The sequence below is a fragment of the Pygocentrus nattereri genome, chromosome 8, assembly GCF_015220715.1.
Source record: "Pygocentrus nattereri isolate fPygNat1 chromosome 8, fPygNat1.pri, whole genome shotgun sequence".
NCBI classification, from domain to species: domain Eukaryota; kingdom Metazoa; phylum Chordata; class Actinopteri; order Characiformes; family Serrasalmidae; genus Pygocentrus; species Pygocentrus nattereri.
The window spans coordinates 12,047,509-12,059,213 of NC_051218.1; the positions used below are offsets into that span (position 1 = coordinate 12,047,509).

At 39.1% G+C, this 11,705-nt stretch overlaps 2 protein-coding genes across 2 annotated transcripts; one reads left to right on the plus strand and one right to left on the minus strand.

The window, feature by feature from the left end:
* Window positions 1-22: 22 nt before the first annotated feature.
* zgc:153018 (uncharacterized protein LOC767701 homolog) lies at window positions 23-4,819 on the minus strand. Its single transcript, XM_017690139.2, has 4 exons — window positions 4,324-4,819; window positions 3,769-3,906; window positions 2,446-2,524; window positions 23-1,840 (listed from the first exon to the last, which is right to left on the minus strand). Exons 1-4 carry the CDS (start codon window positions 4,644-4,646, stop codon window positions 1,640-1,642), a joined length of 741 nt encoding a protein of 246 aa, XP_017545628.1. The 5' UTR covers window positions 4,647-4,819; the 3' UTR covers window positions 23-1,639.
* A 3,354-nt stretch (window positions 4,820-8,173) lies between these two features.
* ttc9c (tetratricopeptide repeat domain 9C) lies at window positions 8,174-11,510 on the plus strand. The gene is made up of 4 exons (XM_017690138.2): window positions 8,174-8,321; window positions 9,768-10,095; window positions 10,453-10,635; window positions 10,998-11,510. The coding sequence occupies exons 1-4, from the start codon at window positions 8,310-8,312 to the stop codon at window positions 11,144-11,146; spliced, it is 672 nt and encodes a 223-aa protein (XP_017545627.1). The 5' UTR covers window positions 8,174-8,309; the 3' UTR covers window positions 11,147-11,510.
* Window positions 11,511-11,705: the final 195 nt, after the last annotated feature.

Consider the following 11,705-nt stretch of genomic DNA (forward strand, 5'->3'; position numbering starts at 1 on the left):
TTTCACAGAACAAAGACAGAAACACATCTTGCAAGGCTTTATTATTTTTACCAAGAGATGACAGGATCCATTTAAATAGTTTAATACAGATATAAACAGCAGTAGAAAACATGAGCATTAGAAATAATCAACAAAACAAACTAGCTTTTCTCTCCCATTACCTCCAGTTTCTCACTCAGCTATCTGTGCATCACCACAGCCACCCACATTTCTCTGAGGGGTCAAAGATCAAGGGGAGGGGGGCATTCTTGGAATTCCTACTTGTTTTACACACTCCTCCTAGATGATGTCACCCTCTGGGTCACAGCCAGGGAGGTTTGGAGCGGGTGTTTTCCTTAGTAACTGCATCTACACAAACAGCATCATCTGAAAAACCTTCACACGGTGGGGGGAGAGAGAGAGCGTGTAGGGTCTGCGCAGCTGTACTTTCAGAAGCATACAAGCATGCATAACCCTGCATGTTCACATAAGTATGGGTCTGAGCTCAGCACATGCTGCATGCTAGTCTTCCTTCCCATTTACTTCACAGTATTCCTCATTCTTGACAGTATTTTACTTGCATATTGCAAGACTGCTGCAAAATTCATCCTTCTGCAAAAATTAATAACACTGCATGTCATTCAATGACATTTACACTAATACTAAAACACTGGTTTAAAAAAAAAAAAAAAAAAAAAAAAACGCTTAACACTACTTTGTTTGCAAAATGTGTTGGCGCAATTGTGCACTTGTGACTAAAGATTACAAATACAAGTACAAAGTAATGTTTAAAGTACTACATTTAAAATACATCATGTAAACAATGTTTAAAGCTTACTTATAATGAGGTTTCTCTTTTGGGCTTTTTGGTGTTTCCACTACATTTCATATACTTGTTCTTCACAGACATGCATGGCCAAATAAGTGTTTAAAGCTTGTAGTGCAACATGAGAGTGAAAAAAATAATACCAGACGCTCCATGTGGATGATGTACTTTTCTATGTGTCTAAAAATCTTCACTACATTTTTTCCTAAAGGCCAGAGCATGCAGACCCAACAAACATCAACAAACGCATATGTTTATGTGGTGGATCATTCTTTATCCTTAAAAGTGTGTCTGTGGTATTTATTGGAAGATTCCAGAATGTTCTCACTCATTCACACTATTCTAGAATGTTCTTACTGATTCACTGTTCTGTGACGTTAACTTCCATTCACGCTGTTCTAGAATGTTCTCTCCATTCACACGGGTCTAGAATTTTTGTGCCATTCACTCCCCGCTGCACACTGAGCTAGAAGGGTCACCTAATTCACACCGTTCTACAGCGTTTGTCCTCATGCACACTGTTCTAGAATGTTCACCCCAATTCACACTGCTCTAAAATGTTTGCTCCAATTCACACTTCGTTAGTATGTTCTCTCCATTCGCACTGTTCTAGAATTTTTGTGCCTTTCACATTGTTTTTGAATCTTCATCCCATTCACACTGCTTCACTTCGGTTCATCAGTTCTTTTGCATTCTAAAACAATATATACACTACACTGTAATGTTGAGATTTGTTTGGTTAGAGTGCCATGGCCTTAAGGTTTCTCCTACTGCTCACCTATAACCCGATCGACTACAGAAGAACTTTGGAGCAACATCAGTCCAGTTGTGGGACTAAATGAAGACAGCAGGTGTTTGTGGAGGATGTATGTGTTGGCAAGGCAGGGGACAGTCCAGGTGAGCCTGGCCCAGGAGAAGCTCCTTCTCTCGGGACAGACAAGGTCCACTGATCTGCTGACTGTGCGAATGGTAGAGCCGCAGGAAGGACAGGATGGAGTGAGTCAGCCACAGAGCAGTCACACACCACAGAGCGATCTACAGAGCAGAAAGAGAGAGTGAATATATAGAGTCAGCGCTTTCATAATTAAATAAAATGCATACTCTGTAAAATCAAATCATACTGGATTGAGAAACCAGACCGTCTCAATGCGCAACTTTCTTACAGCTGAGAAAACAAAACTAAAGTTCTGACAAAAACAGGACACTGGATTTGTTCTATAATAAATCTAGTTTGAAATTTCGGAGAACTGCTTATTGCACAACATGACGTAAAGAAAGTTAAAATATTTCATGTAATAGCAATAGTAGGCACATACAGCCTGCATTAACATAAGACCAGAAGGGCTGGTTTAGTATTACATTTCCCTCATTTTTAATAGACAAATTTCCTTTTTTGTTTGGAAGGAGTTTAACTTAATAAAAAAAACTGGAAATTCTGTATAAATCATGTTGTTAGCTTCTTCTATGGCAGTAGAGAGTTTCAGAAGTTTGAGCATGCTATCCCATGTTAATACTTCTGTTAAAGTAACCTTTAGAGAATAAAACCTCAAATCAGAAAAAAAAACAAAAAAAAACAAAAACAAAAAAAAAAAAAAAAAAAAACTGTACAACTTGCAAAAACATGTAATGCCATGCTATACCTGTGCACAGGTGAGCTCTGAGTAGAACGAAGAGGTTTCCACGTCCAGATAGAGAGGCACAGACTGCGACTCGGCACAGCTAAAGAGACAATGAGCCATGAATGAGCAGCTCAGTGAATCAGTTTTGCCCAGCACAAGCTTATGTGTAATTCTTGCATGTGACTCAAATTCACACTGTCATTGATATGGTGTGATCCAAAAGAAACTTTATAAGGCAGATTTATGGTAGGTTTAATCAGGGATCATGTCACATGAGAAAGGTATCTACTGCTTTTAAAGCCACAGACTAAAAATAAGCAGCAATAAAAATTCAGTAACCTTCAATACGACTGTAATCTAGGCAGCACAGTATCATTGCAGTGTCATCAACATAGTTTATTTTATAGTGTTCCTGATAATATCTAATAAACCTGTTCATACAGCATAACTACAACATAATTACAACGTAGTACAAAGTTTATATGGAGGTGGGCGATATGGCAAAAACATATCGCAATACTTCAGGATATGTTCACATTATATGATATGCCTCATGATATATATTTTGTGACTACCTGCAACAGACATAAAAGGTGGTATATTAACAAAACTATACAGACATACGCAAAACATTTGAGCCCTGATTAAATGGTATGTCTTCTTGATTTTCTAACTGAAAATTAATCAACACACTTCTGCACATTTATTGCAATTACTGTTCATTTGCTGAATTTAACATATTAGGGGGAAAAAAGATAAAATGCGACCTGTGCAAAAGTTGTCACATTTTAGAATGTTCATACATTAAACACAGCAAATAAACAGAAATTATGCACTAAAATGAGCAGAAAATGCAACCTGCGTGTTCCCTGTAGAGGGCATATTAATTTATTTTCACTTAGAAATCAACAAAATATGCAATTTGAGCAGTGGCATCCAAACTTTTCCAACACAACTGTAAATCCTATGAGTTTTTTTCCACATGCAACGCTGCACCAAATCCAATTAAACATGTTGATTATGCTCTCTTTAGTGTTTAAATAACTGACAATGCCTATGATATGCTCAGAAAAGTGTGTTATAATGTAATTGCTCAACCTTTCAAAGTTTCTATAGGTTTACAGCCTAAAAAACATGTTCACTTCTGAAGAAATCAATAGGTATCACTCACAAAAGCATAACAGTACTACAAAGGAATATATACACACATAAATAAATAAATAACACACACACACACACACACACACACACACACACACACATACATACACAGAACCTAATCACCATTCCAACTCTTTCCCTACCAAATCAGCACCAAGATCAAAAGCTAGTCAGGGTTCTTACCTGTATGGCCGAGTGTTCTGATCAGTGACAGTGTCGCACCAGGACACCAGGCCGAGGGTGAGGGTCACACTTGCTCCTCCAGAAAGGAAAAGCAGGCACAGGCTCAGCAGCAGTGTGAGGAAAGCAGAGAACAAGGTGCTGCAGCAGAGACAGACAAGAAATTATTACTGCTATGGCCAGGCAGCCAGAGGCCAAGAGACTATACTGATCATATACTGATCACAGGGCCACCCAGTAGCAAAGGTTTATATATGAATAGCTTACAGGTGATTATCACTTTTTAATATTGCAGTATTAGCCTGAACACAACTGTGCTTAACAGTCTATGATGTTAGCAAACTATGATGCAAATGTATATGCATATACGTTAATAGTAGTAGTAATATGTAATTATTATAATAAAGGCGGATATGCGACCATTTAGGCCATTGTATATGTTAATTTCATACTGCTAATAAAAAAACAATATAGCCTAAAACACTTCATATAATTATTATTATTATGACTAAAAGCCTACAACACACTTATCAATTGCTTACAGTTAACGTTACTCACTCGTCGTGCCTGCGGTGCAGGTAAAATAAACTCCTCCAGCTCTGCGTAGCGCCGTACAGCACAGTGAAGACCCCAACAAAAGTGGCGAACTGACAAGCAGCGGGCGGCCCCCACTGCTGCACGACCAGGTGCGTGACTTCTTCTGCCTCGCCGCCGCCCACAGTCAGGTTCTCTGTCCGCCAGAACCCCCGGCTGAAGAGCGCACAACGCCCCTTAAACGCAGAGCCGTTGAGTGCTAGTGGCACAACCACCAGCAGGCCCGCGATCACGGACAGGGTGTGGGCGGCGCAGTGTGCGAGCAACAGCCGCCGAACCAGCTCCATGTCTTCGGCCAGAGCAGAACTGGACTCCGCGTATGACCCGGGACAGAGCGCTCACCCCGGCCGCGCCTCTTTACTTACTATCGATTATGGTCTAAATTAGAGCCCGTGCTGCACGTTCACTATCAGTCAGACGCAGCTGCTCACTATCAGTCAGACGCAGGAACTCCACCCCTCCGACCCTACGTCACACATTCCGACGTGACGTTCTCAAAGCTGATTGGTCCGTTTTGCCACACTCGTCCTTTCAAATAATCAATGCAGTGTGGAAAATTCCACGGACCAGTCCACGAAAATAACATTTAAGCACTAATAACAGGATTGATGGGCATAAAATATAAAATACTTACATAATAATATATAATAAAATCCGCAATAAATCCGTAATAATCCATTAGGACATATTCATGTTTTAATTAATTTTGATCCATTTAATCAATTTCTATCCAAATGTTTTTTTTATAATTAAAAAATATAATAATGTACCTTAAACACAAACGACTTACTTTTCCATATTAAATTATTTTTGTTCACCTACTGATTTTTAATAAAAACAACAAATCGTTTAAAATATTGTGAATAAAATACTAAAATTACATGTAATCAACAAATCAAATAGGTTCTGTTAGATGCTCTTCCAAAGTACAACAACCCGCAGCACTTCAGCCCATTCAGAACATGTTCTGTGGCGTTTTTCCTTATGAAACCAATTGTGGCTGGACATGAATGGGTTAACAGAGGGGTGGGGCTGCCTCGCCGCTCTCAAAATAAGTGGGCCAGTAGATCAACGGTTATGTAAGCAGACCAGCAAAGACCCCCCCCCAACTTCAAACTGGGTCATGTGTTAGTTGTGTGTTTCCAGCGGCTTAAAAGCGCCCATATTAGGATTATGTGAAGCTCCTGGGCTTAGAAATGAAGATTTATCTGCGGCTGGTCGTGTAGACTCTCCTCACTGCTTCTGCATTCCAGAGCATCACTGCAGAGCCGTCTCTGTAGAGGAGAATCTGTGCCAAATCGAAAAGCATCACAACAGTGGGAAAATGCAATATAACGTCATTATTTTTCGACAGTGTCATACAGACTACATACAAAAGCTCTGTTACTGACCTCTGAAAGCAATACATGAAGCAAAAAATTGTGATATGGAGTCAGAATTGAATCCAATCTGCCTTGAAATGTAATGAAGGTACAGCTGCTGCTTTCCTCCCTGTAGTGTTTCAGATCGTTTTCTTCGTGTTACTGTTTAAATGCAATCTGGACTCGCTGCCCACATGGAAAAATACATTTCAAATGTATTTATCAAATATATTTTTGCAATGCGTGAAAATTGCCAAATAGTGTACTTATTACATCAAAATTCAATAAAATGCTTTTATTTGTATTTGTTGTTATTTTTTAATTGCATGCAGTTTTAATAAAGGGTGCAGAAATAACTAAATGGAACTGACGTCTGTGTGTGTGTGTTGTACTTTGCATTAACCATGTATGTGTGCAGTAAAACACTCACACACAATGTATTTCAAATAAGCACGATATCAAATCATAACTGCATTTTCACAGAGTATCAATACCCACAACACTTGCTTTTGCCATGTTAAAGGTTCATTTGCTAATATTTTCAATTATGATCATTTCAAACAGTAAAATGCATTAGACAGTATTTTCATACATTTTCACATGCACTGATGTATTTTGACATAGATTTATTGTTTCTATGGTACACTTAAAAAAAGATGGTTCTTTAAGGGTTCCTTAGTAAAGAAAAATGGTTCTATGTAGTTTGAAGGTTTCTTTGCATCAAGAAAGCGTTCTTCAGATTGATGGGAAATGAGCATGAATGTGTTGTAGATTGTTCTATATATAGAAACTTTTTGAAATGGCTTCTGCATTCCAGCCAAAAGGGTTCTTCTACTTCTTTACAAGCTTGACATCAAACTCCTCTGGGTGCCTATATAAAATCCTTTTCAAAAAGATTCTATATAGAAACATATACAGCACATGAAGAACCCTTTCGTGATGCAAAGAATGTTAATCATGCAAAGAGTTCTTTGAGTGTTCCTGGTTCTACATAGAAACATTGTCTTTACTAAATAACCCTTAAAAGAACCAGCTTCTTAAGTCAGAGGCAGCACGTGATGGAATGTGGGATTAAAAATTGGGGAAGCCTCTTTTATTATCATCAGACCTCAAACGGTGACATGAATGAAGCAAATGCACTGATTAGGCCAAACATTATGACCACCTCCTTGTTTCTATGCTCATTGCCCATTTTAACAGCTCCACTTACCATATAGGTGCACATTGTAGTTCTACAGTTACAGACTGTAGTCCATCTGTTTCTCTGATACTTTTTTGCCCCCTTTTACCCTGTTCTTCAGTGCTCAGGACCCCCATGGACTCTCACAGAGCAGGTACTACTTGGGCGGTGGCTCATTCTCAGCACCGCAGTAATACTGACATGGTGGTGTGTTACGCTGGTCTGAGTGGATCAGACACCTCCAGAGAACTCCAGAGAAAATCTGAAGAATATGTTTTCCTTGGGGACTATTTTGACTTATAACGCCTTGCTTGTACCTCCACTAAGAGTGGATTAAAATAAATGGGTTAACAAGACTCTTTAGGCCAAACCTTTATCACAAATCTCTTTTACACAAATAACCGTCTGGTGTAAAATCTTTCTGGGACGCAACTTTTAGAGGTGGATGTCTGGTTCCTATCACCACCACTGACAAAAACTCTGACTCAGTAAGTTTCTCGAAAACAGCGCATTTCACACCAAACTGCTCTGAATGACTTTGTTTATATATGAACCACTTAAATGTGTGGAACTTTTGAAAAATTGGTGGAGTTCCCCTTCAATTCTATGTTGACACCTGTACCAAGAGAAATTCCTTGTGCACGTTTTGATTCTGATTCTGATCGTCTAGCGATGTTGCCAACTCATTTTCAGGCGAAGTTTCTGCAGGCTGGTCAATTTTGTTGTTAAACGTTGCTAAATCACGCGCCATGATATCGCGTGATGACGTCGTTACCTAGTGACGTAAACTCAGTCATAACATAAAATACACAATGCCTACTTAAACATACTGGTCACCTGGACGAAAAGTGTGATTTTAGATCTATTTGTTTACTATCACATTTTTTTTTTTGTAAAAGTAATATCAACGCAATAAAAAAACACAAATACATCGAAATAAAAAACATTTAAAACACGATACATCTAATTTTACATCTAATTAATTACAATTACTCATTGTTGAACAATTACATTTTAGTTAATTTATTTTTAAATCAAAGTTCACCTTTGCAGTCAGACCAGTGTTGTGACTGTGACAGAAAGTAAGGTTTGTATCACTTAGAGGGAAAATGTGTGCCCTTTAATTTCAAATAAATGTTAAAAGTAGCTGTATTTGTTGCTGGGTGCTTTGTGATGAGCAAAGTTGCCATGACAGTCCGGAAAAGTTGCATCTATCAAAACTGCTAAACTGGCGTCACTATCCAGGTTCTGGGTGCAATGACAGTGGCGCTAGGGGGCGGTATGTGTCCGAGTGGCGCTCAGAACTACAACGAAAGCGAAGAGCAAAGATCTTTCTAGTACAGTTTTAATATCCCAGTCCACCCAGCAGACGGAGTCCAGCTGTTAATCTTCCATCTTTCAGCTCACAAATGGACAAAAAGGTAAGCGTGATAAACAGTCGTGGTGCCGACCTGTTGGCGGTGAGTTGTTCTGTCTTGTTTTGGGGGAGGGCAGGGAGATGAGGAGTGAGGGAGGCGCCCTCGTGGATCTCTGACACCTCTGGCTGCGTGGATCTCATTCAAAACAAATGAAGTCACCTGATTACCTTTATTACATGAAAGGGTTTTGAGGATGTTTTACTTCTCTCTGCAAAAATAGAAACCGAGAAAACTGTATTTGTGCACCTGTAAAATGTCTATGAATGAATGAAAGTTAGATTCTGAATTATTAACGTTAGTCTACGATAGTTTGGTGCACGAGACGTTTAGCTAGATAAATTAGCTAAAACATTAGCAATAAAGCTGGCCATTAATAGCTCGTTCTTTGCTTTTCTCTACCTGCATTAAGATTTATTTATGTGCTTGACAGCGTTTACTGTCAATATGTGTTGGGTAAGTTAATGAGGAAGGAAATTAGACATTTCAAAAGGGACCAGTCAGTCTGTGAAGGTGTTTAATCATCCAGGTCATTGAATGTCCTGTAGTTTTAAATCAGTGAGACTGGAGTGGAGTTGGGAATACGACAGTATTTATTGATATTGTGATATATTACATCACTGTGTCACAATATGCTTTTCTGAGCATCGTGGATATCATCAGTAACTTAAAATCACTTTTGAACTGATTTTAAAACTAAAGCATGATTTGCCCTGTTTAGTTGGATTCAGAGCAGCACAGTGTGTGAAATTTTGAATACAAATAATTGGATTCATATAGTATTTTTTAAATGTGGCATTACTTACTTTGTTCTAATTTATCAGATGTCAAAAAAGATAAATATCGTGATGCATAGTGTATCGTAAAAAAATGTCCTGAAGTATCATGATGATACATTTTGCCATACCACTCACCTCAAGACTGGAGAAACTGGATGAAGACTGGATGTTACAACTAAGGAGATGTTGTATATATGAAAATACACACTTTCTGAAATGTTGTATAATACTACTATAATGATCTATACAAAATTATATCAAAAAAATTATTATAGTAGAAAATTATTATATGGGGAGGGCCAGCATTTTCACAGGGCAGGACTAATATACACGCAGGTGTGTATATTAGTCATTCTCTGCTCAGGACGTTATTACACCACGTCTTAACATACAAAATAGTTGTAGAGACCACCCGGACTAACTGCAGGCGAACCAATGCTCCAAAATCAACATGCAGAACATTTTGAATACGCTACAGTATTATACTCATGTGGTATCCAGTAGCAATGGCCCAAATTACTGTAAGATTGTTGTAGAAATCCTTCAGCACATTCCTGTAGTATGACTATGCGTGTTTTCCATGAGGGTCTACTATGAGAATCAGTTTTAAGTTTCAGCTGCCTATGCAAATTCACAGTCCTGCATTGCTGACAGGTTTTTTTTTTTTTGTCAGGCATCAGATGGTGCTGCTGCAGAGGAAAGCCCCGAGGAGGAGAGCTGCTCGGCGTCATGCTCCGGGGCCTCCGGAGGCTCCAGCTCACAAGTGGAAGCCCAGCTGGCTGAGGCCATGCGGTTAAAAATGGAAGGGAACTCATTTTACCGGGAGAAGAAAGTGCGCTCCGCCATCGGACGTTATCACCGTGCCTTGATTGTTCTTCGCGGCCTCGACTCAGAAGTGATGTCAACACTTAAAGGATTCGGTTCTCAGTTGCCCACCCTCACCCCGGAACAAGAAGAACTTCTCAGGAGCACTCAAGTAGACTGCTATAACAACCTGGCAGGTATTTGATATCTCACACCTCATCTATCATCAACCAAAGGCAGGACAGCAGCAAGTGATGGTTAGAAATTACCAAACTTTAGGCATTCCGTAAGTGTGGCCCACAGCTCTGAGCCATCAAAACAGTTGCGAGTTTATTGTTCACAAATCCACAAATTGTTTACATTTTTTAAAAATTTGACATTGCATCAAAATATCTTGTCATACTTCACAGTTGAAGGTGTTACGGTCGGTGATGTATTGTTTTGACAGACCATTTAGTATGTTTTTTCAAAAGGAACTAATCTCTCCTTCTCTTATACAGTGAACTATATAACTGCAGAAAGGACTGATACCTCTGGTTTTCTTTATTGTGCAGCATGTTTACTGCAGCGTCAAGTTGTAGACTACACCCACGTGCAGGAATACAGTCTGAAGGTTCTGCGCTGGAGGCCTGGAGACGTTAAAGCGCTGTACAGAGCTGGAGTGGCCACACTTGAGCTGGGCGATGCTCAGACTGCCCGTCAGTACCTTCTCCAGGCCAGCAGAGGGCAACCCAATGGTAAGAAAAAAAACAAAATTGAGCTTTTCTGCACATCTGATCATTTTTCAACTTTTTGCAAAAGTGTTATTTTGCATTATCCATATCATGATTGTGACAGAGCTAACTGCTCTTACAAAGTGGTAGTCACATATTTCTGCTATTGATGTCAGTACTAATAACCTACATAGAATATATTAAGATCAATTTAAGTGCACAAGACTAAGTTAATAATTGTGAAGAGATGCCAACTTTGGTACCTGCGTTGTTAATGTATCAGTATAAAAAAGGGTAAAACTGAAAAGAACACAAATGAAAAATAGAAGTTCTTTGAATAGGGCACTTAAACAGGATATTCACTTCAATATGTGCATGTTTCTCAGATACCAATGTGAAGAAACAGCTCCAGCGAGTGGAGGAGAGGCTCAAGAAAGACTACCAGAAGGAGAAAGCTCTATACAAGGGCATGTTTTGTAAGCAGAAACAAGGAGAAGGAGAAGAAGCTACAGGGGAGTCCCTAAAACAGCTGTGATGAGCTCTGAAGGATGCAGTTGAAGAGAGAAATGCATACCAAAATAATTATGGAATATATGTTGCCCTGTAGCAAAAAAAGAAGTCCCAGTAAGGATTTAAATGAGATTACGTATCTTGTGCCAAGACTGAATTTGAAAGACATTCATGACTGGGCAGTTTGATGGGCAGTGAATGTTAATGCACTGGCTAAATGCCTTTTTAAGTCCACAGACTGTGGCTTATCTGATATTAGTCAGATTCTGTTCAGGATTCAGATTTTTTGTGTGTGTGTTTCTGTCTCCAGATGAGAGGTAGTCTGCGTCATTTCTCTTTCAGCACCGTTCAGTTGTATAATAAATTTTTTTTGAAAAGGTCCCTTTAAATCGTTTAAAATTCTGTTTCCATTTACCACAGTGACATTAACCTGTTGAATCTGTGGTTAGATTAAAAAGAAGATTAGGACAAATTGTTAGAATAAATCCCTGCAAGCAGATGTTTGTGTGAGGGATTTAGGCCTCGCAGATTGCTAGATTTAATTCCATTGTTGTGCCACAAAGCATTTCACTGAACTCTACTTT